At 46.0% G+C, this 26547-nt stretch overlaps 1 protein-coding gene across 1 annotated transcript in view; it reads right to left on the bottom strand.

Annotated features, from left to right (window-relative positions):
- Nucleotides 1-21696, bottom strand: part of LOC122933445 (protein LBH-like) — a 35875-nt gene extending 14179 nt beyond the window's left edge. Inside the window, exons 1-2 of the mRNA XM_044288440.1 lie at nt 21582-21696; nt 15556-15736 (exon numbers count right to left, since the gene is read on the bottom strand). Of these exons, the coding sequence (XP_044144375.1) occupies nt 15556-15736; nt 21582-21692 (292 nt within the window). The 5' untranslated portion in view covers nt 21693-21696. The remainder of the gene's footprint in view (nt 1-15555; nt 15737-21581) is intronic.
- Between the last annotated feature and the right edge of the window lie 4851 nt (nt 21697-26547).

Raw genomic sequence — 26547 nt, 5'->3', positions numbered from 1 at the left:
ACATCGCAAATTTCAACTAACTGTTTATGAAAATACAAAGCAAAAACAACAAAAAAATTATAAATCAAAAAGCTCCCTTGTGTAGGGACCTGTTCCCCTGAAAACTATTTGCGGGGTGGAAGAGCTGCCAGGAAGTGTGGGTCCTGGACCTTGAATATGTGCCACACTCTCTGAAGGTGCCATTGGTGACCTAATTTGTCCCCGCATATGGGCATGCCTTAGTTTCTCCTTGTCTATATATTGTATAACATCAAGGGGAATACTATCCCCCTCAAAAATATATAATAATGAGGCAACGGAAGACACCATCAAAGAATGCCTTTCTGGAGGCACTCTCGCCAACGCAGGAGCCAGGCTTCGCAGAATTTTCTCCTCCGGGGTCTCAGCTTTGTTTTTGTTCAGATACTCAAAGACCTGGGAGTCTATGATATCCCTCCGAGCCATCTGCGCAGCTTGTTGGCCAGAAGATCCTCCCCTCCTTCGCGAACTTTGTCGCCTGGATGGCCGAGGCGGAGAATTCTCCTGCTGGCTTTCCTCCTCTGGCCTTTCCTCAGCCTCTGAAGGTCCAGCATGAGGTATGAAAGATGCAGCAGGGGTACTCGGCTCATCCAGGTTTGTGGACGAGGAATCTTCTTCCGCCTGCAGATTGTCCACTGTCCTGAAATAGATCAAAAGTACTTGTAAGTATTTTATACATAAAAAAGCTAATGATAGTTCTACCCCAATCCACACTATTCAGCAGTTTGACAAGGCCGTGACACTTCAGCCTTTTCTATGTTTCACTATTGTCTATGTTGTAATTACTATGAGGTCAGATTTAATAAAGTAATATGTCATCACGCTACTGTAGTGACTTTTTAAAAAAATGAAGAATATCATATGGGAATGATCTATGCAGATAGGGTAACAATAGATCTGCATAAATTTTTAAGCCAAACGCAAATGACCTTTGAACACGGATGTGAGTGGTCCTTGGTATTCCAACCTGTGATCCTACATAGAGCAGGACAGCATGTTGGTTTATTGTTTTCAATAACGCCATGCGCTTCGTGAGCCCCCTGCAGTACAGTAATACACTCGTATGATCTATATGAGTGTATTAGTGTACTGCAACAGTTGCACAAAGCGCACAGCATCATGGAAAACAATGACGCTGTGCGCTAAAACTCTCAGCAGGATGCCAGGTTAGGATTCGATGGACTCCTTACAGCCATGTTCCCCAGTTTCCATACAGTAACTGAAAACTTACGGTCGCAGGTCCATTACAGGCAGGAGGAACTGCAAGTCCTTAGTGTACATATACGGCTTCTTCCTGGGCTTGCCGTCTCCACTATGCCCTTTGCTCGCATTAAATTCCCGTCGGAATTGATCCCGACAGGAGTTCCATTTCGTCTTCAGTTGTTTGACTGCCAAAAAATAAATAAAAAATTTAAATTTTCAATGATTTTCATGGTTTACAAAATTTAAAAGACATCTTCCATTTCATACAACTTATAGAAAATTGAGCTCCATCATTGCAGACATGTGCACAAGAAATAGCAAATTTTTAAAATGTGTAGAGATGCATGAGGCTACTTTCACTCTTGCGGCAGAACGGATCCAACAGGCTGTTCACCATGTCGGATCCGTCCTTCCGCTATTTATTCAGACTGCCGCTCTGTCCCTATTGACTTAATGGGGACGATCAGAGCACAGGCGCAGCCCGGCGGTGCACGGCATAAGGCCACAGGACTAAAAGTACAGCATATCCAACTTTTTAGTCCTGCAGCTTTTGCCATCCACCGCCGTGCTGTGCCCGAGCTCCACCCCCGTCCCCATTATCGTCAATAGGGACAGAGCAGCGGTCTGCCAAAATAGCGGAAGGACGGATCCGACATGGTGAACAGCCTGTTGGATCCGTCCTGCCGCAAGTGTGAAAGTATCCAATCTTAAAAGTTATAGGCCTCAAAGGATTTAAATTTTAAAAAAGTCTGGTGTGTCACTTTGCAAGGTCACTTTGCACCATAGCTAGTCCCATAGTTCCCCCTGATTACTTTTGCAAGGTCAGTGCTCCATCCTTGCAGACGTGTGCACAAAGGCCAAGCAAAGTGACACAGGACCGTTTGAGAAATGTGCAGAGATGCATTTTTTAAAAAGTAGCTAGTCCCATAGTTCCCCCTGATTACTTTTGCAAGGTCAGTGCTCCATCCTTGCAGACGTGTGCACAAAGGCCAAGCAAAGTGACACAGGACCGTTTGAGAAATGTGCAGAGATGCATTTTTTAAAAAGTGATAGTCACCCTTGGATTTTGGGAAAAATAGTCTGGTGTGTCACTTTGCAAGGTCACTTTGCACCATAGCTAGTCCCATAGTTCCCCCTGATTACTTTTGCAAGGTCAGTGCTCCATCCTTGCAGACGTGTGCACAAAGGCCAAGCAAAGTGACACAGGACAGTTTGAGAAATGTGCAGAGATGCATTTTTTAAAAAGTGATAGGCATCAAAGGATTTTGCAAAACAAATAAGTCGGCTGTGTCACTTTGCAAGGCCCAATGTACATTTCAGAAACCCATCTGTGATTACTTTGCAGAAAGTTCATATGAGACAGAACCATAGCTAGTCCCATAGCAACCCCTGATTACTTTTGCAAGGTCAGGGCTCCATCCTTGCAGACGTGTGCACCAGACATAAACAAAGGCCAAGCAAAGTGACACAGGAAAGTTTGCAAATGTGCAGAGATGCATTACATAAAAAGTGATAGACATCAAAGGATTCTGCAAATTAAAAAAAAAGTCTGCTATGTTACTTTGCAAGGCCCATGCTAATTTCTAGTGCAGACGTCTGAACACTGCACTAGAGATTGCAATCAGGGATGCTACAGGACTTGATTTTATACACAGAATGATATTACATGAATATATTAAAATGTACACTTACTAAATCCAGATCGCTTATCAGATCTGCATCTGGCCCAATCTTCGGGCATCAGCTCCTGCGCCACCTCTTCCCATGCCCGGTCCTTCCGTACCCGATCATGGTATTGATCCTTCCTGGAATCCCAGATTTCTGGCCTCTCTTGGATAAGGACAATCAACTTGGACACATCTACCCTAGGCATGTTGTTTTTAGGGGGCTCCCAAATCGTTATGGCTAGGTAGATATGAATTTTTAAGCCACCACCCCAGAGGGCAGAGCCTACAATAAATTATGTTAATAAAAAAACGGAAACGGATCCGCGAAAAACGGAACACATACGGAAATGTTTCCGTTTGTCTTCCGATTTTTGCGGATCCATTGACTTGAATGGGGAATCGGACCGAGATCTGCGGTCAATAGTAGGACAAGCTTCATATTTTGACGGAACATAAAAACGGTACAACGGAATCGGACAACATACTGAACGTTGTCCGTACATAATTTTAGACCATTGAAATGAATAGATCCGCATGTATACCGCGAAAATCGGAAACGGATGCGGATCGGAAACGGAAAAAAAAAAACGGTCGTGTGAATGTAGCCTAACACATAATCTTTTGATTGCTTCTAAAATATAATGCACTATCCCTATAGTGCATTGCATTTTAATATCAGTGCTATACTGACATTGACCAGCCAGAGGGGCGCAGCCTGGTTCCAGCCTGCCTATACACACATCAGCACCCTGCAGGGTGGCAATGGGAGACAGAGGGAGTCTGCTCCCTCAGCCATGGCTTACATGTGGTAAGTTCCATTGCCTGCGGCATGTAAGGTGTTAAGCAGCCTGGATCGGCACTCCTGCTGGTCCGGGCTGTTAGAGCAGGAGCGCAGCATTGCACAGGGGACCCCTGCAGCTCTTAGACGGGGCTCCTTAATGACCATCGTAAAAAGGCATATTGGTGGTCACTAAAGGGTTAAACAATAGGTCATTTTCTGATGACACAGTTCCAATTCAAAAAGCTAGCCTATGTTGAAGGTGGCCACATTAGAAAGAAGTTGGTTGAGGGTTGAACAGCAGTTAAACAAACAATCATCTGGTGAGCAATCGTTTCACATACATGGCCATGCACATTTAGTCCATATCGGTCGTTACAGATTTTTTCAAAAAATTTTCTGTTTCTTTAAAGAAGAAGTGCTAAAACAAAATTAAACTTGTACACATTTGGTATTGCCGTAATTGTACCAACCATGTTAGAAATCTAGAAAAAAAAATCAATACAAAACATAATCCAAAATTAAACATAATTTCAGTCACAATGTATCTTGGCCAATGTAAAATGCTATGCTCAAGTCATAAAGGGGATATCCTGATGACTTCGTAGTCTCATCAGAGGGCAACACTAATCAAAGAAGAGATCCAAGACACTTCGTTATCTTGCTAAAATTGACCAAACCTGTTTTCCCTTTCCCTACTTGTAAATGGTATATCAAATTTTCAATCTACCCAACGATCCATGAATATCAGCTTGGCTGTCCAATTCCGTATATCTAATGGTCATCAGATCTCTTATTTCTGCATTCGTGTAATGTGTTTCAATAAAGGTTTTCCACTTGCGGAAAAATTGTTTTGTTTGTTTTTCTTTATTTCTTTCCACCTCTATATGATCTAAGATGAGGAGTTGCTTTAACTGAGTAATGACACACGTCCTATCTGGTGAAATAGGATTGAGACATTTGGCAAAAAGACTTTGGAGAGCTACCAAAAGAATGACATGAAGAAACTTAGGGAAAGCAATTCTACCCAAACTGTCTCCCTCACAAAGTTTGTATTGATGAAATAACAGGGACTGGATAATAAAAGGCAACTTTATTTCCATGTAATCCTGTATGTAATCTATAATATCCTGCCAAAAAACTGTAGTGTACTTACAAGTCCATACTCCATACTTAGGGGTACTTAGGGCAAGCTATTATTCTATTGGGAAATTGTGGGGAAGGGGCTATATTACAACCATAAAGCGCTGATTGGATGTTTCTTGCCACCTCTCATTAATCACATTTTTGCATAGTTTTTTCCATCCATTCAGGATCATCACTGATCTGATGGTCATCAGTTCTACCCTGCCAAGGTATAATGAGTGGTTTTAAGTCAATGTTCAGAAAGTCGTTAAGCATCTCATAAAGGTTAGATATAGTCACCCTATGTGTAACTCGGCTAATCGTCATGTCATCCAGAGAATGTATAAGTGTCTCAGAGGAAATATTTATGGCTCTAGATGTGCAAATACCGTGCAGTTGAAGGATATAGAGAAAAGAGGCATCTTCGATACCTGGATTTGATTTCATTTGGGGTCAACCATCTATACAATTTTCCATCCATAAGGTCTCTGGCCTGCCTCAGCCCTCTCTCCTGCCATAGGCTTTTTAGCCCCTGTGACAACCTTGCGGACCTTCAGGATGATCTCATATTGGCATAAATCGGAATTCTAAACAGGGCAATTTAAAAACCTTCCTTATCTTATTCCAAGTCACTTTAGTATCCCACAACAGCCCCGATGATTTCACCCATGTGGGGAATTTAGCGTATCTTGTATGTAATAATGCTACTAAGTCCCAATTCCCCAGCAATTCCTTTTCCAGTTCCCAGTTGGACTACAAGCTAGTACCATGATGGAACAAGCACACTAGATTATAACCTCTAATATTAGGAAAGTTCACCCCCCGCCGCCCTTCCCCCACAACGTCTGGTTTACATAACATGTGTTTTTTAAAGAGATACCCTTGGACATTTCCTTGCGCAGATGAACTTCCGAAAAGCAGATTGTAATTTATTGTTATCATTAAGTTTTCATAAGAGGGGCAGAGTTTGTAGCAGGTAAAGCAATCTAGAGAAAATAATAATTTTTGTCAGATGACAGTGGCCTAAGAAAGTTATAGGCAAATTCTGCCATCTTTGCAATTCTGAGGTTATTTTATGGATCGGGGGGTGTGGATAATTCAAGTTTTAAATGGATTCTGGATATTTACAGATTTTGCATCTAAAATAAGTAATAAGTAATATGCGTAGGTGCTAATGAAAGTTATATACCACAAGATGGGAGTGATAAATGGGAGATGCCCGGTCCTAGGCTTAACAGTTCACTTTTATTAGTGTTCACTCGGTACCCAGAGAAGGTCCCAAATTGGGTAATAAAAGTAGAGATTTCTCTTAAATGTCGCTGTGGGTTATAAAAAATAAGATGACATTGTAAGCGAACAATGCAATTCTCATCTCCTTTTACCCTATAATTGTCATGACCATGTTTATGGGCGTGACTCCTTGGGAGCCGCATACAGTTGCCCGCGGTTTGGGTTGGTGTGTCAACTGCAGCTGGAGGCATAATGTTGTTTGCCTCAAGTGCGGTTGCCGCGGACAACAGTTATGTGTGCGGTTGCCTTGGAGTTTGTGTGCGTGTATGTATGCACTTTTGTATGTCTGTGTGCACTCTGTCTTATGTGTGATGTGCACTGACATTGTGGTTGCCCGTGGCAACGTTTGGTTGTATTGTGTACATGTGGTGGCAGTGTCCCGCCCTTCGAGCTGACTCCCAGGACATGGTTGCCACCCATGTCATTGCCTGCGGCAACAGCCACAGTGTGTTCTTGTTGGACACTTTCCCTTTTAGTTTGTGTTTCCCTTCCCTGGTGCTGGAAGGGTTAACTCCCTTTCTGTGTGTGTGAGTCACAGGGTGTGTCTGACTGTTGGGTGTGGCTTCTTGGCCCTATAAAGCCTCTGTTGAAGGCAGAAGTCAGTGAGGGTGCTTCAGCCATGCTAGCTGGAGACATCCTCCTGGTTATTTACCAACTGCCAGTGGGGGCCACCCTTCTGGTCATAAAATAATGTTGTTTGGTGTTTAGAAGATGTGTTTGTCTTTATGCTTCTTTATTGCAGCTTATGGATCTGGGTTCCTGTGCGTGGATGTGTGGTTGCTGGGTTCATCTCAGGTTGTGTGGACATCAGCTTGCCAGCACAGGGATCCAGTCAGCAAGGCTGTGGCAGGTGGGTGGAACTAGTTCGGTTCACCTGCCATATCCGTAAGACTGTTAGTGTTCCCCCTTCCCTGCAGCTTGGCCAGTGAGACCCCTGTTCCTCCGTGTCCAGAAGGAACAGGCCGTCTTACCCTGACTCCTAGTCCAGGGACCGGTCGGAGGGTGAGTTAGGGATCCGAGGTTCCTGACCATGGGTCCTCCTACCTTAAAGGTCGGCCCATGCAGCTAGGAGTTAGGGTCAGGTTAGGGACGCTTTAGGAGGTGACCTGCTCCCTAATCCTGTCGTCCTGGTCGAGCAGCGACCATCTTCCGGCATCGCACGTCTGAGGGTTTTTCCCATCCTCAGCCGTGACAATAATGTACAACGACCTCTAAATAGCGTGCCATGGGTTCTAAGGCCAGGTCAAATAAAAAAGTTAAAAAAAGGGACATTCTTGTCTCATGCTCCCTTTATGAGAGAAAAAAGGTCGGATAGAAAGCCTGGCATATGGATCCTAGCAGCTGGAGTACAATATAAGTCCTGTAGGTACTTACGGAAAGATACAGTCACGTTCATTGGATCTGAGATCCTCTCGAACCATTGCCATTTTACGTTACTAAACACCTTTTCGGCGTCAAGAGATACTAGAACCGGGGTCTTACTCGCGTTAGTTGCGGTATTTGACCCTATCCAGTACTGTCAGGACTTTTCGCAAATTAGTTACTGCAGCTGTGCCTTTTAGAAATCCCATTTGTGATCTACCTACAAGAATTGGCATCATTGTCGCTAAATGATCTGCTGATCTGGAGAGTAATTTAATGTCTTGGTTTATTAACATTAGCCAAACATAATGCCAAAACCAAAAAAACCTTTGCTGAATTGTGAAGCTATGGTAAAATAAACAGTACCATTAAAAAGCACAACTTGTCCCACAAAAAACAGGCCCTTATACAGCTATATGAACAGAAAATGAAGGTGGGGAAAGAAAAAAAAATAATAGGCTGAGTGCCAAAAGGGTTAAGGGGAGTCTGTAAGCTTGATTAACCACTGTTAACTGTAGTATTACCTAAATAATACTGCTGACACTAATCTCTGATCATTACTATATATGTTCTTATTCAGCCTCTCCCCCTTGCCCCACTGTGAAGTTCCAATGTAATATATTGCCAGGACTCAAGAACTTGTGCATATAATGCAGAGGACCTCCTGAGCACAAGCTCATGACTCCTCTCAATGTATTACATTGGAGATCAGGGGCAGCACAGCAGGGCAGTTGGGGAATGAACAAACAAAGGGGGGAATTTTTTTAGCTGACATACACCTATATTAGGCGTATTTTAGGTGCAGATTACGTAGCAAGAAATCTGCGCCTCTTCCCGCACACTCCAGGTAGTGGACAAGGCGTGGATGGGGATGAACCAGCAGGCCCGTTTCATTTACCATTTTGCACGCTTGTCTCGGGCAGAAAAACACGTCTAAATGTAAGACAGCAAGGAAGCTGTCTTACATTTAGAACTGACGGAGGATCCACCGCCAGCTTAGTGGTTTATTAAGACTGGCGTCTAAAATGCCGGTCTTAATAAATGTGCCCAAAAGTATCAATTGGACGTCTTTGTAGGCAGTTCTACCTACTGTATGTAGTACTGCTGTTAATAATGGTTAACCGAGGCGACAGACTCCTTTTAAGACATACCTACGCTTTCCGATAACTTTGCAGAATGATCTGCCATGTGTGTATACAGGAGGAATAACGCTATATCTGACCATTATATGACATTTTTAGCCGCTTTCTTTTCTACAGGCTCCATCTCTAATCCTTAGTTGTCCCTGACCGGGTGGTTGGAGACTACATAATGTCCCTCATAATGGCCCCCAGGAGTAATCCTGTCCCTCATAGTTCCCCCAGCAGTAATATTGTCCTGATATTGGCCCATACTGTCCCCCATAGTGTCCTCCAGTTGTAATAATGTCCCTCATTGTGTCCCTCAGCTGTAATAATGTCCCCTGTAGTGGCCCCAGCAGTAATAATGTCCCCCGGAGTGGCCTATAATCTCCCCCATAATTGCCCCAGCTGTAATAATGTTCCCCATAGTGGCCCCAGCAGTAAGAATTTCCACCATAGTGGCCTCAGCAGTAATAATGTCCCCTCGGCCCTGAGCTCTCTCAAAGTGAACTTCCCTTTCCATTGGAAGACGAATTCACTGCGATATTTGGGGGTTGACCTCACTCCGACGCATCTGGCAGCAGTGCAGTAGTAAATTCCCTCTGGAGTCCACTCATTCCGCCATGACCTCCTTCTTATATCACCCCTCGCTTCCTGCTAGTCGTATCACGTCTACAACGAGATCATGGTTTTAATGGGGGGTGTTTCGGTTCGCTGATATTGTGGACCCCTTCACTAGGGTCCTCCTGCCTTTTTCTACCCTACAGGCCAAATATGATCCCCCCCCCTCCTCCAACTTCTTTTATATGCAGATTAGGCACTTTGCCCAGTCCATCTTTTCGGGGGTCACGGTTTCCCTTCTGACCCCCTTTGAGCAGATATGCAGGGAAGGAGTACATGCGAAAGGTTTAATTTCTGAGATTTACTCTATATTGCTTGACTCCCTTCCTTGATCGGCTCCAAAGGCATTCCTACATGGTGCGGTGGGAGGAATATTTGGGGAGGGCTTTGCCGGACTCACTCTGGCACCTTATATGGAGGAGGGCAGCGAAATCATCTATGTCGGTGCTTCATCAGGAGAACCAATATAAAATCTTAATGTACTGGTATCACACTATTGACCTCCTCCGTAGAATGAATCCAGTAGTCCCGGGTGATTGTTGGAGATGTGGCTTACATAGGGGTACATTGCCTCACATTTTTTGGGATTGTCCCAAGATAGGCCCTTACTGGACTTAAGTAGGCGCCCTCCTGAGCGATGTTTTTGGAATTGAAATCCGACCGGAACCTGTGTCCTTCCTGCTTAATGTGGTCCCCATACAAGTTAAAAAAACATGCACTCAAGCTGCTGCTACTGATACTAACAGCAGCTCGTTGTTGTCATGGAACCATGAACCAGACGTACAACAAGAGATAAGTGGAAATAAGAAGGCTTTATTGAAAATCAAGCTGTAAGCAAAAGTCCAAACGGATGGCTAAACCGAAGCAGGGTCTTGCGTAGACAGAGGTCAGGAACCAGAAGGGTAGTCAGACGAAGCCTGGATCAGGAACCAGCAGGGTAGTCAGACGAAGCCAGGATCAGGAACCAACGGGGTAGTCAGACGAGGCCAGGATCAGGAACCAGAAGCAGCAGCAGTCTTAGAAGCATGTGAACACAGGAGGACCAAGCAAGGAACTGAAGCCACAGACCTCCTATATATATGAGCTAGGCATCCAGCTCCTCCCAGTGGGAAGGAGAAGCCGCAGGGTGGGAGGCTACAAGAAACCCAGAAACCAAGATGGCCGCCAGCACATGTCAAACGAAGGAGAACAGTAAGAAGGTAAGACCATGACAGTACCTCCCCCTCAAGGGCCCCTCCTCCGCGGAGTAAGGAACGGTTTCTGAGGGAAGCGTGCGTGGAAGGCTCGGAGCAAAGCAGGAGCATGGACATCTGCGGCGGGAACCCAGGAACGCTCCTCTGGACCATAACCACGCCAATGGACCAAAAACTGCAACCGACCGCGGACCAGGCGTGAGTCCAGGATATTGCTCACCTCATATTCCTCACGATTGCCCACTTGGACCGGACGGGGCCGAGGAACCGAGGAAGTGAAACGATTACACACCAATGGCTTCAACAGGGAGACATGAAACACGTTGGAGATCCGCATGCCAGGAGGAAGCGCAAGGGCATAGGCTACCGGGTTTACCCTGCGAAGCACTCGGAAGGGACCAACAAAGCGAGGCGCCAGCTTGGGAGTGGGCACTCGAAGGTTGAGGTTGCGGGTGGACAACCATACACGGTCTCCGACCTGGTAGGAAGGAGCGGGCGCTCGTCTGCGATCAGCCTGGAGTCTCTGGTGCTGCGCAGAGACCTCAAGGGACCTCTGGATCTGTACCCAAGAAGCACGTAGGACGGAAAGGTGATCCTCCACAGCCGGAATATCCTGGGGAGAGAATACCTCCGGTAACACGGCAGGTTGGAACCCATAATTGGCCATGAAGGGAGACGTCCAAGAGGAAGAGTTCACCGCCGTGTTCCTGGCAAACTCAGCCCAAGGCAGGAGGTCAACCCAATTGTCTTGGTGATCGGAGACATAGCAACGAAGGAATTGCTCCAAGGCCTGATTGGATCGTTCTGCGGCCCCATTGGACTGAGGATGGTAGGCCGAGGAGAAAGAGAGATGAATCCCCAACTGGGAGCAAAAGGCGCGCCAGAACCTGGACACAAACTGACTCCCCCGATCCGACACAATCTCCTTGGGCAAACCATGCAACCGGAAGACCTCCCTGGCGAAAATCGTGGCCAACTCTTGTGCAGAGGGTAACTTCTTGAGAGGAACACAGTGGCACATTTTGGAAAACCGATCCACAATCATGAGAATGACCGTATGGCCTCGGGATGCAGGGAGGTCCACAATGAAATCCATCCCCAGGTGTGACCATGGGCGCTCCCCGGTGGCTATGGGTTGCAAAAGGCCCAACGGAAGGTGCCGAGGGGACTTACTCTGGGCACAACAACCGAGTGCGCAACTCCTCAGGCACAAAACACCTGCCGTTGGGTCTCCCAGAGGGAGCACCAGATTGAGCCGCCAAAATCTGCTCACCCAGGGGAGAGGTCAGGCTGGTGCGAATGGCGGCCAGGATCTGATTCGGAGGTATGACCGAAGTCGGAATCTACTCCTCCCCGGACAGCTCGGAGTACTGCCGTGATAAGGCATCCGCTCTGATGTTCTTGGAACCGGGTAGGTAGGAGACCACGTAATTAAAACGTGACAAGTACAGAGCCCATCTGGCCTGACGTGGTGTCAATCTCTTGGCCTCAGAAAGGTAGGTCAGATTCTTGTGGTCCATCAGGATGAGAACCGGAACCACCGAACCCTCGAGCAAGTGCCTCCATTCTTTAAGGGCCTGCACGATGGCCAATAACTCCCTGTCACCAATCTGATAGTTGCACTCCGCGGAAGACAGTTTCCGGGAGTAAAACCCACAAGGAAGCAGAGGACCCTCTGGTGTTCTACGCTGAGACAGAAGGGCGCCTACTCCCGTCTCAGACGCGCCCACCTCGAGGACAAAGGGCAACCCAGGGTTGGGATGCGACAGAATCGGAGCCGACACAAAGGCGGACTTTAGAGCCTCAAAAGCTCGGATGGCCTCGAGCGGCCAGACCTGGAAATTACTGCCCTTCCTGGTCAGATCCGTGAGAGGCTTGGCTAGCATAGAAAAGTCCCTGATGAACTTCCGATAATAATTGGCGAAGCCCAAAAAGCGCTGCAGGGCACGGAGACCACTGGGCTGGGGCCACTGTAAGACAGCCGAAACCTTCTCAGGATCCATGGAGAACCCCTCAGCGGAAATGATGTAACCTAAGAAGGTTACCTGGGATCGGTGAAATTCGCATTTCTCAAGCTTACCGAACAGCCTGTTCTCTCGTAACCGTTGCAACACTCGTCTGACATCCATAATGTGGGCCTCCATGGATTCAGAATATACCAAGATGTCATCCAAATAGACCACCACACACTGCTGCAACAGGTCACGGAAAACATCGTTGATGAATTCCTGGAAGACTGCGGGCGCATTGCACAACCCAAAGGGCATAACCAAGGATTCATAATGACTGGTCCTGGTGTTAAACGCGGTCTTCCACTCATCGCCCGCCTTGATCCTTACCAGGTTATATGCCGCCCTCAGGTCGAGTTTGGTAAAGACCGTGGCCCCTTTGAGGCGATCGAACAGCTCGGAAATCAAGGGTATCGGGTAAGCGTTCTTGATCGCGATGCGATTGAGACCCCTGTAATCGATGCAAGGCCTCAACTCACCGCCCTTCTTTTTCACAAAGAAAAATCCAGCCCCTGCCGGGGACGAGGATTTGCGAATGTGTCCGCGTGAAAGCGCCTCCCTCACGTACTCCTCCATGGCCTCATTCTCTGCTACCGACAGTGGATAGACTTTGCCACGAGGAGGAACGGCACCAGATTGTAACTCTATGGCACAATCGTATGGGCGGTGCGGAGGTAGGGCAACCGCGCGCACCTTATCGAATACACCCCGGTACTCTTCGTATTCAGGAGGCAACAGAGAGTCCGAGGAAGTACACAGCAACTTGACAGGCCCATGGATGCAACTAGCCCCACACTGCGGTGACCACGAGAGGATCTCGGCCGATCTCCAATCGAAAGTCGGATTATGCTTCTGGAGCCAGGGGTACCCCAAGACCACCGAGTAGTGTGGAGACGAAATCACCTGGAGACAGACCGACTCTCTGTGAACGGCACCAATGGCTATCCCCACTGGAAGGGTCTCATGAGTCACGTGTGGTGGCAGAAGGGGTCTGCCGTCTATCGCCTCAAGAGCCAGTGGGGAACCTCGAGGCTGCAGAGGAATGGAATTTGCGGCAGCGAACACACTATCAATGAACAAACCACCAGCACCAGAGTCCACCAACGCCTGGGTCGTCACCGAGCCCCCGACCCAGGAGAGGACAACAGTGATCAGTGGTTTGTCAACACGGGAAACCGGGGACGAGGAGACTCCACCCAAGATCTGCCCCCGACAGGATCTCAGGTGCGAGCGTTTCCCGGACGGTTCGGACATGCCAACCGAAAATGCCCACCGAGACCACAGTACATGCATCGGCCCTCGCGTCTCCGGAGTACCCTCTCCCCCTCGGACAGGCGAGCAAACCCCAGCTGCATGGGTTCACCCCCAGACAAGTCATCCCCAGGAGGCGTGGGAGGAGAGGGAGGCACGGGTGGGACAGCAAACGTAGGCGCCAATCTGTTAGAAGACCTCCGCAGGCTCTCCTTAAAGGAAGGTCTCTCCCTGAGTCTGGTGTCAATCAAAATCAGGAAAGAAATAAGAGACTCGAGCTCCACTGGTAGGTCCTTAGCTGCAACCTCATCCTTCAAGGCATCCGAGAGACCATGAGAGAAAGCAGCGACCAGAGCCTCATTATTCCAGCCCACCTCTGCTGCCAGGGTACGAAACTCAATGGCGTATTCAGCTACGGATCGTGAACCCTGTCTGATGGACATAAGGAGCTTCGCAGCAGAGGCAGCACGAGCCGGCACATCGAATACCTTCCGAAGAGAAGCAACAAAACCGGAAAACTCGGCAACCACCGGATTGTTGTTCTCCCATAAAGGGCTGGCCCAGGCCAAGGCCTTGTCCGAGAGCAGCGAGATCAAGAAGCCCACCTTTGATCTCTCAGTAGGAAAGGCATGTGGCAGCAACTCGAAATAAATGCCCACCTGGTTAAGGAAACCTCGGCACTGAGTTGGCTCTCCCCCAAAGCGCTGTGGAAGGGGGGCAGAACCGGTCATACCCCGAGACACCGCAGGCGCAGCAACAGGTGTCGGGGTAGACTCTGGCGCAACAACCGGAGCGGCAGTAGGAGCGGGCCCAGGAGCGACAACCGACCCATCGGCAACGGAAGCGAAATGAGCCGTGCGTTCAAGCAGGGTTTGCAACGCCACAGCGAACCGACCCAACAGGTGATCCTGCTGATCAAGTCTGGCAACCAGCGTAGGTAGCGAGGATGGCCCTGTACCGTCAGAATTCATGGCTTGGTCCTAATGTCATGGAACCATGAACCAGACGTACAACAAGAGATAAGTGGAAATAAGAAGGCTTTATTGAAAATCAAGCTGTAAGCAAAAGTCCAAACGGATGGCTAAACCGAAGCAGGGTCTTGCGTAGACAGAGGTCAGGAACCAGCAGGGTAGTCAGACGAGGCCAGGATCAGGAACCAGAAGCAGCAGCAGTCTTAGAAGCATGTGAACACAGGAGGACCAAGCAAGGAACTGAAGCCACAGACCTCCTATATATATGAGCTAGGCATCCAGCTCCTCCCAGTGGGAAGGAGAAGCCGCAGGGTGGGAGGCTACAAGAAACCCAGAAACCAAGATGGCCGCCAGCACATGTCAAACGAAGGAGAACAGTAAGAAGGTAAGACCATGACAGTTGTCTAGTCTCTCGAGCCTGGAAAAGCCCCGAACCACCACGGGTCTCTGATTTGTATGCCAGGGTGATGGAGGTCCGAACAATGGAGTACTCCACTGCTATGTTTCAGGACAAAATGGCTCTCTTTAATGCCATATGGGACATATGGTATACTTACTGGGCCACTAGGCAACCTTGAAGATCTCTGGTAAAAGGATTGCTCCCATTTTCTCCTCTCTTGATTGTAAAGGGCATTCGCTAAGTGTGATAAGGTCACTGCAGGTCACTTCGGAGGTCCTTCACAATCAATAGAAGAATGACTGCCTCTGCGCGCGCACGTGGATGAGGCCATACTGAACTAGCGTACCCATTTTTAATAGCCGTTAGACAAGATCACTCCTGTATAAGCAGCCATTACAAACGGTCCCATTGATTTCAATGGGGTCCGTCTGGCCATGAAAATGGCAAAAAATGGCATGTTTAGCTAATAGCCCCATAGAGTAGTGACCATTTAACAAATTTGTGACAAACAAGACAATAGCCTTATAGTTCAAAAAATTAAATTACCTTTTTCTGAATTCTCTTCCTCTGCATCGTCTTCACCCTGCTCTTTCTCTTTTCTTCCAGGTGGCCACCGCAGCTCACCACTTTCTACATCAATTATATCTGTTGGCTCCACCACAATGGAGGGCAACCTTCCTCTCAATTTCACTGGAACCTCCTCTTCTTCACAAGGGTCCGGGAAGATCTAACAAAAGTGCATTAGGAAATATTTAAAAGGAAGAGCACTGTTAGGAAGAAAGCACCAGTAGGGCACATTCACATTCCTTTTTGTGGCCTTGATTATTATTATTTTATTCACTTACAGTATCAGTATATGAATATTAAAAATATTCCTCAGCGCTGTACATGGATCACCCACAGCTGCCCTTGTCAGCATTGGAATTTACAATCTCAATTCCAAATTATCCTATAAATATGTGTGAGGAATATGGATTATTATTTCATGTCAGCCATGTTCCCACTCCAGCCATCAGCTGTCAGATAGCAGAGGTAGTGAACTCCACAAGAGGGCCGTGCTTCAAAGCCAGCAGATGGCAGAGGACCTCTAGAACTCCACCAGTGTTTACAACTTTTCACACTTCCATTCAGCCAGCCAGGAACCCAGCTAAAAAAACAGGAAAAGCGTCAATGCAGGGGGTCTAAGCCATTCACCACTTTAGTCAGATTATCAGACAGGTTGGAATCGGCAGTTCATAAGGAATTATGAATCTCCTGTGCATTACATACATAAACCAGATACATATTTGTGTCCCTGTGGCCACGATAAACAGGCCCGTGGTCATAGTCTGGGGGTGGGATGCCAGGGAAGGGAGATATACATATCTCCCCACAGAAACTAAATAACGGTACCATGCTTTGACTCTACTTGTAGCTGGAACCCAGGCGGGTCTGTTGGTCCCAGAACCATCTCCCTGTGACCTTCTAGTCTGGAGATATGAACTCTAAAGGGTTTTGTGGGTCATTGAGCTGCCAGGATCAGCAGGGAGGGGGGGACCCTTCCCAGAGGCTGGAAGAGAAGGGGCCGACTACAGTTTAAATGGCGTGTGCCAGCAAGCGGGTGTGTCTTTTCTCTGAAGGAGGGTCACATCGTGCCATGTGTTTAGAGGCACCTGCAACCTGCTGACATCACTGCCCTCCATGTGAATACAGCTAAGAACTCATCACAACCCAAAAGGACTCATCCATCTGGTAAACTGACTTTTGTTCTGCTTAACCCTGTTTGTACCATACCACCTGTATTTGTAACCTCAGACCACTGTATATATTCCTTGTGTGTATAGTGTATTGTCTAGTGAGCCCTTAAGGCGATTAAATACATAATTTAATCTTGTGCCATCTTGTATCTCGACCTCGAATCCCCACCTCCGTGTTTTGGCCTAGTTATACGCTACTGCGGGTTGGTTTCTTACCCTATATAATCCCGTTATCAAACAAGAAACTGGTGGCAGTCTTCCCGGGCTGAGAACGCGCTGTTTCACTGGGGCAGTGAAAAGGCTCTCAGCTTGTTGCCTCTCTGTGCCGGTGTGGACAGGAGGAGTCTGTGAAAACTGTACCAAGACTGACCTTACCTGCTTCTCCAGGAGGGTGTAACGTCACACCTTGGTAACCCGTGACCATACCGTATCTCATGAGCTCTACGTAGTTGACGTCTGGCGTTAGTCGGGGCACGAGGGGTACAGTATTAGTCACAATATGTTTTTGGAGCGTGTAAAAAACTAAGGCAAACATAAGGGGAAATTCCATGCATATGCTCCATTTTGTTGCATTCGAACCCAGGACTCCAGTGCTACAAGATAAGAGTGCCAAGGGCTAGCATGGTTTGCAGATGTTACATTGTTGCTAATGGGACTATTACTTGAATTGTTTTATATTAATCTTAATTTTTGGGATTTTTTGTGCTTTGTGCTGTTTTATACTACTTTTCCGTAATGTATTGTTCTGTCCTATTATTTATATATGCCATACTCCTGTAGTTACTTGCTGTTTTGTTATGTAAATTTTGTACTTATGTATAGCTCCAATCTAAACTTTTTGACATACCTACTCATGGAAGAGTTTTCTTAATTTTTTCTTTACTTATTTTGCAATAATCGTAGTCATTGGAACTACGAAGTAATACAAAAGGAAGCCATACAGTGACTACAAAGAGGTAACAATTTTTCAGGGGAGCCGCCCTTTGCCTTGATAACAATACAGTGGTCCCTCAAGTTACAATTTACCGGGACAAACATTGTAAATTGAAAACATTGTAACTTGAGTCCATAACTCTATGGGAAAACAGCAATTGGTTTCAAAGCCCAAAAATGTCATCCCAGAATAAGAAAAAGTTAAGTTTTAAGAAAAGAATCTGACAACCAAGACATATAAAGCAAGTCCATAATAAGTCACGAATAGATACTGAAAGCTGTAAATCATTTTCTATGGTGATCGTAGGAGATTCTTCAGGGTCCTGCATAGTACATACATGAACCAGAAAAATAAAAATGGAGTCGCTGTTCAACTGGTGTCCAAAGAAGCAGCTCATCTTGGCACAGACAGGGGGCAGCACAGAATATGTAGTACGACAGAGGAGCTACTAGACAACCAATTAAATGTCCATGTTGATTGTTTGGATCTGAGCCTAAAGCATTATATGCACTCACCTCATCCACTTGCATGCACAGGGGCAGTCGCTCCTCTCTTGATTGCTAAGGACCTGTGCTAAGCCTGATGACATCACCGTGTGCTCCCAGCATGATCGCAGGTCCTTCACAATCAAGAGAGGAGCGACTGCCTCTGTGCGTGCAAGTGTATGAGGTGAGTGATTTTTTATTTTAAACCCCTAAAAGGCCATAGACAAGTGCACATATTGTTACACATTAATCTACTGTCGGAACCTACAGAGAACGGCAGGTTCAGCCAACAGTCTAAGGCTAGTTTCATATCTGCATCTCCCTGTTTTGGCAGGCTGTTCTGGCAGAGAATGCTGAGAACTCTGCGTGCAATGGGGTCCAGCAGGCAGTACCCAGCAGTGCCAGATCCAGAGAACTCTAATAGGCTGTTCTATGCTGGAACAGCCGGCTGGAGAGGCATTTGCAGGCGTAAAACTAGCCTAATGTGTGTGTGTGTGGAGCTCCTGACTGTCCCCTGACAGATGATCGGACAGAGAAGGATCAGGCAAAATGAATATTTTCTCCTGATTCTTTCGTTCTGCTGCAAAATAATCCTTCTCCTCCCATAAAATACATATACACATTCGGCTATGTATGGGTAATAGGGGAGCCAGGAGGGAATCGGGAAAGATTGCTGTCGGCCGAACTATTGAATTTGTTTCCCGGCTTAAGGCCATATTCACACATCATTGTTTTAATCAGTGTTTTGCATCAGTGATTGTTAGCCAAAAACAGAAGTGGATCCTACGAGAGATAGGGCAGATTTACACGTTGCTGTTTTATTGCATTCTTAAAAACTGCATCAAACATACGTGTTTTTACTGCTGTAAAAAATGCATGGACAATAACCACATCACAAAACCATGAAAATTGCAGTAAAAAGGCATGCATTTTTTATGGCGGGTTTTTAGGACGACAACAGCAATGTATAAATCTGCTGATAAGGTATAATGGGAATATTTGCACCTGTTCTGTGGTTTTGACCTGCACCTGATTTTGGGTAACAATCACTAATGTGATACATTGACCAAAACACAACGGGACATTCAGATTTGCGACTTCCAGATGGCCGTAACATACTCATGCATTCATTCGGACAATCAAGCTCCAACTTGTTCAACTGGAAAATCTGGATGAATTTTTTTAAATGGACTGCACACAGTCAGTTTTTCTTATGCACCTATTCACTAGAATGAGCAAGTCTTGTGGGAAAATCAGACCTAAATGTGCAGCGGCCAGTGAGGAGCCTGGGCAGAAGATGGGAGTAGTAGTGGCTCTAACAAAATGATGTATCACGGAGATCTCCCTCAAGCTGTTGCTCCCTAGGACTGATGCAACTAATGGAGGGTACACCTGATCTTCTCTCTGGACACACCTATAGGTTTTCTGTCTGATGTTAGTTGGGGTGCCTGTGGGTGCAAGGCATGGCATGTAGTGCAATGGCCGGCATATGGTGTAGTAGGAGTCAGAAAACCATACTAGGGGTGTAAGCATCTATTTTACTAAATGCAAAGTAGGGGTTGCAGTACATCTATCAACAACCTGAACACAGTGCAAATTCTTTCCCCAGATACGAGGTATGGAGGATGGCAAAGTGGCAAATAATGGCACTCTTGGTATGCTATCTTGATAAAGTTTCTCTCACTAGAATCTCTTGCTAGTAGCTGTAATGTGGCAATTATGGCTGTAGTGTCCACTGCAGGATACAGGTCTTTAGAGGCACGTCTGGCCAGTTGGGTTAAGTGTGGCCAGTTGTGGTTAAGTATGGCTGGTGTCTTAACTGTAGTCCCTCAAAATTAGCAAAGTCTGGTTAGCCGGAGTCGCAGGTTACCTTGCTAACTCCTATACTTGGCTATGTAGATTCTAAATTCTTCTTTCTTTCTCTCTTTACTGCTGTAGCAGATGAAGTTACTTTCCCAGAGATTGCTTAAAGGGGTTGGCCGAGTTATAAAAAAAAAATATAGCACTGAAAATCTGATGAGCAATATATAACTGAGCTAAGCAAGTTTTATGCAAAAAAAAAATAATATATATTTCCTCATTTCCCTGGTTCTTTTCTGGACCTTTGTTTACATGCAATAAAAACAATCTCTGTCCGTCCCCCTGCACTGCTAAGGGAGTGGATACAAGAGCTGCCCTGAGTGACATGTCTGCCTGCTGGGAGACTCAGCAGCATGTTGTATGTGTAGGACTACAAGTCCCAGCTATATAATGACACTGCTAATACACATAGGATCTTCCCCCTACCTTCTTGTGCAATGCTTTCTCTAGTCCTTCAGCTCCTGTGCCCAGAATTGTCTCCTCACTGCCTGCTGCAGCTAGCCAGTCTGTGCAGCTGAAGGGGTTAAAAATCCTAGGATAGAGCAGACAGGGGGGCGTGGCCAGCACAGTGACTCTGGTTTACAGGCTTGTAAACGACCTTTATCAGAGCAGGGAGAGAAGCTGACATCACAGGTCATGTGACCCTCAGTGAAATCTGAGAAACCAGCCACTGGAGATAAAGTGAGTTAATTGGAAAGCTGTTACATTTGCCCAGTTAGGAACATAGAAAGAACAAAAAAAATAACTCGGACAACCCCTTTAAGTCCCTTTGCACTGCCCGAAATTTAGGCAGTGCAAAGGGAGTGAAACGCTGGTTTATCGGGTAATGATCATTGGTGCGGTCACCTAAATTATTATTTGCCAGTAGCAGATTGTGCCGTCTAAACAGCCTCTGCTGCCAGGAAACAATGATTCTGTACGGGGCTGAGCGATGGCAATAGAGACCGCTCCTCCCCATACTGGGGAGGGGACAGCTGCATGTAAACGCAGCGGTCACCTCCACTAATGAGCAGGCGATTGTCGGGAAGGAAGAGACCTAAGGAGAAGGAGCACATGCAATTGCTTCATCTATGCTTACACACGTACTCCAGTCTCCTTTCTCTCTCTCATCAGGAAGTAGGCCGTGTCCCTCCTGAGAGGGATGGAACAGTGATTAACCCTGTCCATGCCAACCATACCAGGCCATACTGAGTGTACATTACATTAAATGACATAACATTACATAACATTTGCAGATACCCCCTGTACTGTACATACCTATGGTCCGTGTGAAAAATTGCACAAGTGAATTGCCCCATTGACTATAACAGGTCAGTGTTCAGTCTGGGTGCTATCCGTTCTACACTTGGAAAGCCCCCAGATGTGAATACAACCTAAGCATAACTTTTTATTACCTGTTACTGCACACAGATGTTATGAAACCAAACAACCACTTCAAGGATAGGGCTACAAGATAGACTAATAAGCATTTTGTGGCAAAATAGATCAAGTACCAGTATGAACTTTACATATATTTAACAGATTGTAGATATTACTCAGGAAGTTTTTTCCCATTACCTGAAAAGGCAGACGGCTGTCACTGTGTTTTAATGATGCCCCATCCAAGCCATGAATCACTTCATTTACTTCCTCCTTCACCGGCAGGTGAAGGACCGACACTTCATTCATGATGCCTCCTACAAATTTTTAAAAGAGCTTTATTTTTCTGCCAATATGTTCAGTGTTTTAAAGGCAATATGAATTATTTCATTCACATTATGGTACGTTATCATACTAAAATCGACATCAAGGGACACTTGTGCTTTTCCAATATACAATAGATTGCCTAATGTGTATGGCAAACTAAAAGGAATACTAAACATAGAAAATACACAAAAAATTCCAGCAATTCGTCTCTCCGTCTCCTCCTCTATATTGATCCTATTTTGTATAAATTATGATACAAACTCATACATGTCTTTTGTTACAATTAAAACTGAGAACTATATAAAGAAATATATAAAATGTGTCCCGTGTCCCAGGAGATCAGTCATGTCCCCCATCCTCCTTCTCACTATCATGTGTCTGGCTGTAAGACTGCTTGGAGCAGGCCCCTCTGTACTATTAGCACCTTTACGACATCCACTGTACATGTTAAACGGATGTCGGCACTTTAATGATAGTGCCCGCTCCAGAGTCCAGTGGGCACCACAGCTGACAGGTTTCTGCTATTTTACACAGCAGACACCCGAAGCTAATGTCTGCAATCTCTGATAATGCAGCTTGCAGACATTAAACCCTTCAGATTGCAAGGTCAATTGTGACCGCGGAATCTTCGGCTGCTTACAGCGCTCCCGAGGCTCAAATGGCTTCCTCGCAATAGGATCAGGGAAGTTGTTTGTTGGTGGCATTAGGCTGGAGGCTACCAGGCCTATCACAGGCATATTTATATGGATAATTAATAGATAGGCACGCGGAGATCTAGAGTACATGTACTCTAGATCTCCGAGTGCCTATCTATTAATTATCATTGTAGTCTAAATTTATAGTGACTGGGAGGGCAAAAAGTTGGCAAACTCAGTAACCCACCTACGAGGGTTTATGTTGAGTTTAAGTGGTTTTGGGGAGTTTGTTTAATCTTTGCAGCCGTGAGAATATTCTTTAAGGGGTATCCTATCTGGAATCTTGTATTGTCTTCTAAAACTGACACTGTGAGGGAGAGGTCCTTGACTGAGCTGGCGAAATACTCAACATATGTAAATATCGAGTATGGCTAACTCAGTTAAATTCCTAAGTTGGAATGTCAGGGGTATTAAAGATGCAACCAAAAGAAGGGCAGTCATAGACAGCCTGAAGCAATACCAACCATTAATATGTTGCCTCCAGGAAACTCATTTAACATCAGACCAAACCCGTCTGCTTACCCCTCAGTGGGCCGGGCAATGCTTTCATGCCACGTATTCTACGTATGCCAGGGGTGTGAGCATTCTTATGCACAGGGCCATCCCATTTAAATGCAAGACAAAATGTGTGGATGCGGAAGGGCGCTTTATATTTTTGCATGGTAAATTATATAACACTGAATGCATTATTATTGGTGTGTATATACCCCCACCCTATTCACCGATAGTCCTTAAAAAGTTAATATCACTTATTATAGATCTCCCAAGCATTCCCGTGGTCTTATTGGGAGATTTCAATAATATGATTAACCCTGCACTAGATAAATTTAATGATACCACACTAACGGTTAATAGGGAAGTAACCCCCTTTGGGCGGCTATTACAGGAAGCTTCCTTGCTTGACTTTTGGAGACTTAGAAACCCGGAAGCTAGAGTATATTCGTGTTACTCAAGTACCTATAGATCATTATCGAGGATAGATATGATCCTTGGTAATGAAGAAATGGGCCAACTACTCCGAGATATCATGTATCTCCCTAGGCGACTATCCTGATCATTCTCCTATCCTACTAACTGTTTGTTTAGTGTCCCCTTTAATTCGGGGAGAAAGATGCTGGAAATTTAACCCATACTGGTTAACTGTCCTGGCTGATACATCTCATATTAAGGAGGAGTTGGCTGAGTTCTTCCAATTCAACACACATACTTCCTCCCGACTTGTAGTATGGGACGCCATGAAGGCCTTTTTAAGGGGCATATTGATTGCCAACGTTAATGGGAGGAGAAATGAAAGTAGGGCTAAAGTACAGGAATTGCTACTAAGGGTTAAAGATGCTGAGACTAATTACGTGATGACCCCCTCTGCAGAACATGAATGCCAATGGAAAGAGGCTCAGCAAAAGTTAAACTAAAGGCTATTACTAAATGCACAAAACAGAAGATTCTTTCAGCAACAGAAATATTATGAGGAAGGAGAAAGAGCAGGAAGATTACTTGCCCTGCTGACCAAGGCTCAACACCAGATTAACTTTACAGCAGCACTGCGAGATTCTAATGGGGCTCTTACATACCTCACTTGAGCAGGTAACGCAGATCATGTACACGTTTTATGCCTCCCTGTATACATCTAAGGCTACTTTCACACTTGCGCTTGAACGGATCCGATCATATTAATGCAGACGGAGGCTCCGTTCAGTACGGATCCGTCTGCATTAATAACTTAGAAAAATTTCTAAGTCTGAAAGTAGCCTGAGCGGATACGTTCAGACTTTCAATGTAAAGTCAATGGGGGACGGATCCGCTTGAAGATTGAGCCATATGGTGTCATCTTCAAGCGGATCCGTTCCCATTGACTTACATTGTAAGTCTGAACGGATCCGCTCGCCTCCGCACGGCCAGGCGGATCCGTCTCGCCTCCGCACGGCCAGTACGGATCCGTCTGCATTAATAACTTAGAAAAATTTCTAAGTCTGAAAGTAGCCTGAGCGGATCCGTTCAGACTTTCAATGTAAAGTCAATGGGGGACGGATCCGCATGAAGATTGAGCCATATGGTGTCATCTTCAAGCGGATCCGTTCCCATTGACTTACATTGTAAGTCTGAACGGATCCGCTCGCCTCCGCACGGCCAGGCGGACAGCTAAACGCTGCAAGCAGCGTTCAGCTGTCCGCCTGGCCGTGCGGAGGCGAGCGGAGCGGAGGCTGAACGCCGCCAGACTGATGCAGTCTGAGCGGATCCGCTCCATTCAGACTGCATCAGGGCTGGACGGAGGCGTTCGGGTCCGCTCGTGAGCTCCTTCAAACGGAGCTCACGAGCGGACCGATGAATGCAAGTGTGAAAGTAGCCTAAATCTACTGCCCTTGAGTCGGAGATAGAAAGTTTCCTACACCCGCTAGGCCTTCCCACTCTCACAGTTGAGCAACAGGCCTTTAGGCAGATGCTCCTGTTTCCCTGCGGGAATTAGAATTGGCTGTAGGTGATATGACTAATAACAAATCACCAGGGGGTGATGGTCTACCTGTTGAGGTTTATAAAGCTTTCTCATCTGTGCTCCTACCTCAGTTATTAGAGGTGCTGAAAGAAGCCCAACATTTAGGCGAACTCCCTGCAACTATGAACGAAGCGATCATAGCAGTGATCCCAAAACCGGGAAAAGATGTCCTAGAAGCAGAGTCTTACCGTCCTATTTGCAGGTTGACGTAAAAATTTTGGCAAAAGTCCTGGCCAATCGCCTGAATTCAGTAATCACTTCATTGATACATACTGATCAGGCTGGATTTATGCCCAATATGTCGACAGCGGTAAATATTAGAAGATTATACCTTAATATCCAAGCAGGCCAGGTGCACGCCTCGGATGCGGTGGTCGCATCTCTAGATGCGGCAAAAGCATTTGACAGTGTGGAATGGCTCAACTTAATATCGGTACTTAAGGCTATGGGGGTCGGGGCAGGATTCATACAATGGATTAGGCTACTGTATGCTTGTCCTACTTCCAGGATTCAGGTGAATGGGAAATTATCGGCCTCCTTTAGATTATATAGGGGGACTAGGCAGGGATGTCCCTTATCGCCACTGCTGTTTGCAGTGGCGGTGGAACCTGTTAGCTGCTGCCCTAAGGAAGGTGTATGGCACACTGACTGAAAAGGTCGCTCTCTATGCCGACGATTTATTACTATTTCTGGAGAGCTGGCGTTCATCCCTTCCTGCGGCCATGTCGATCATTAATGATTTTGGGAAATTATCAGGCTTATCCATTAATTGGTCTAAGTCTGTGATTATGGCACTGTCTCCAAATCTAGAGATTGACTCCTGCCATGCAGCAGGTTTGCAGGTGGTATCAACATTTAAATACTTAGGCATTCAAGTATCAGCGCAAATTAACGAATTTGCTAACCTTAATATACTGCCACTCCTAGATAAGTTTAGGAAAAAGGTTCAGGTGTGGTCTAAATTACCCTTGACTTTAATTGGTCGCACTAATCTTTTAAAAATGATCCTTATGTCAACTGGTACCATTCAGGGTAACGGTTTCTAAAGTGATATCCACGGTAGGGCCAATCCATTTTCTACCCCTCTCCCCCCCTACCTTTTGTTTGTGTCATGTCTTGGTCTGTCATGTCTTGTCGTGTTCGTTCTTATGCCATATGTTTGTTTGTCTAGAAATTAGGGTATGTATGCCATACTAACTCTTACTCTAAATTCTGGTAGTTTTCATTGGTTTGTTATTTGTCAGCCCTGTCCTATATGGATATATCTAGATTGTACTACCTCTGAATTACTTGTGAGGCCAGTTGTTGGCCGTTACATTTCCTTTATATGTGTATTTGATATGCTTACTATATCATTCATTTATATGCTTCAATAAAATAATGATTGAACCGTAAAAATGATCCTTATGCCGCAACTTTTATATATCCTTCATAATGCACCGACTTGGATACCACTTAAAATCTTCTACACTGTTAATGCGATATTCCGTGACCTTATTTGGAAGAAAGGGATTCCGCGCATAAAGCTTGCTACTCTATGTAGATCCAAGACCCGGGGAGGGTTGGGTGTCCCAGATCCCTGGGCGTATTACGGTACTTAGCGGCCCAATTACAACATATTAGAGGTTGGGGTGAAAGTGACACTGTTAAC

Source organism: Bufo gargarizans, chromosome 3 (assembly GCF_014858855.1).
Source record: "Bufo gargarizans isolate SCDJY-AF-19 chromosome 3, ASM1485885v1, whole genome shotgun sequence".
NCBI classification, from domain to species: domain Eukaryota; kingdom Metazoa; phylum Chordata; class Amphibia; order Anura; family Bufonidae; genus Bufo; species Bufo gargarizans.
This window is presented reverse-complemented; position numbering and strand designations above follow the sequence as displayed.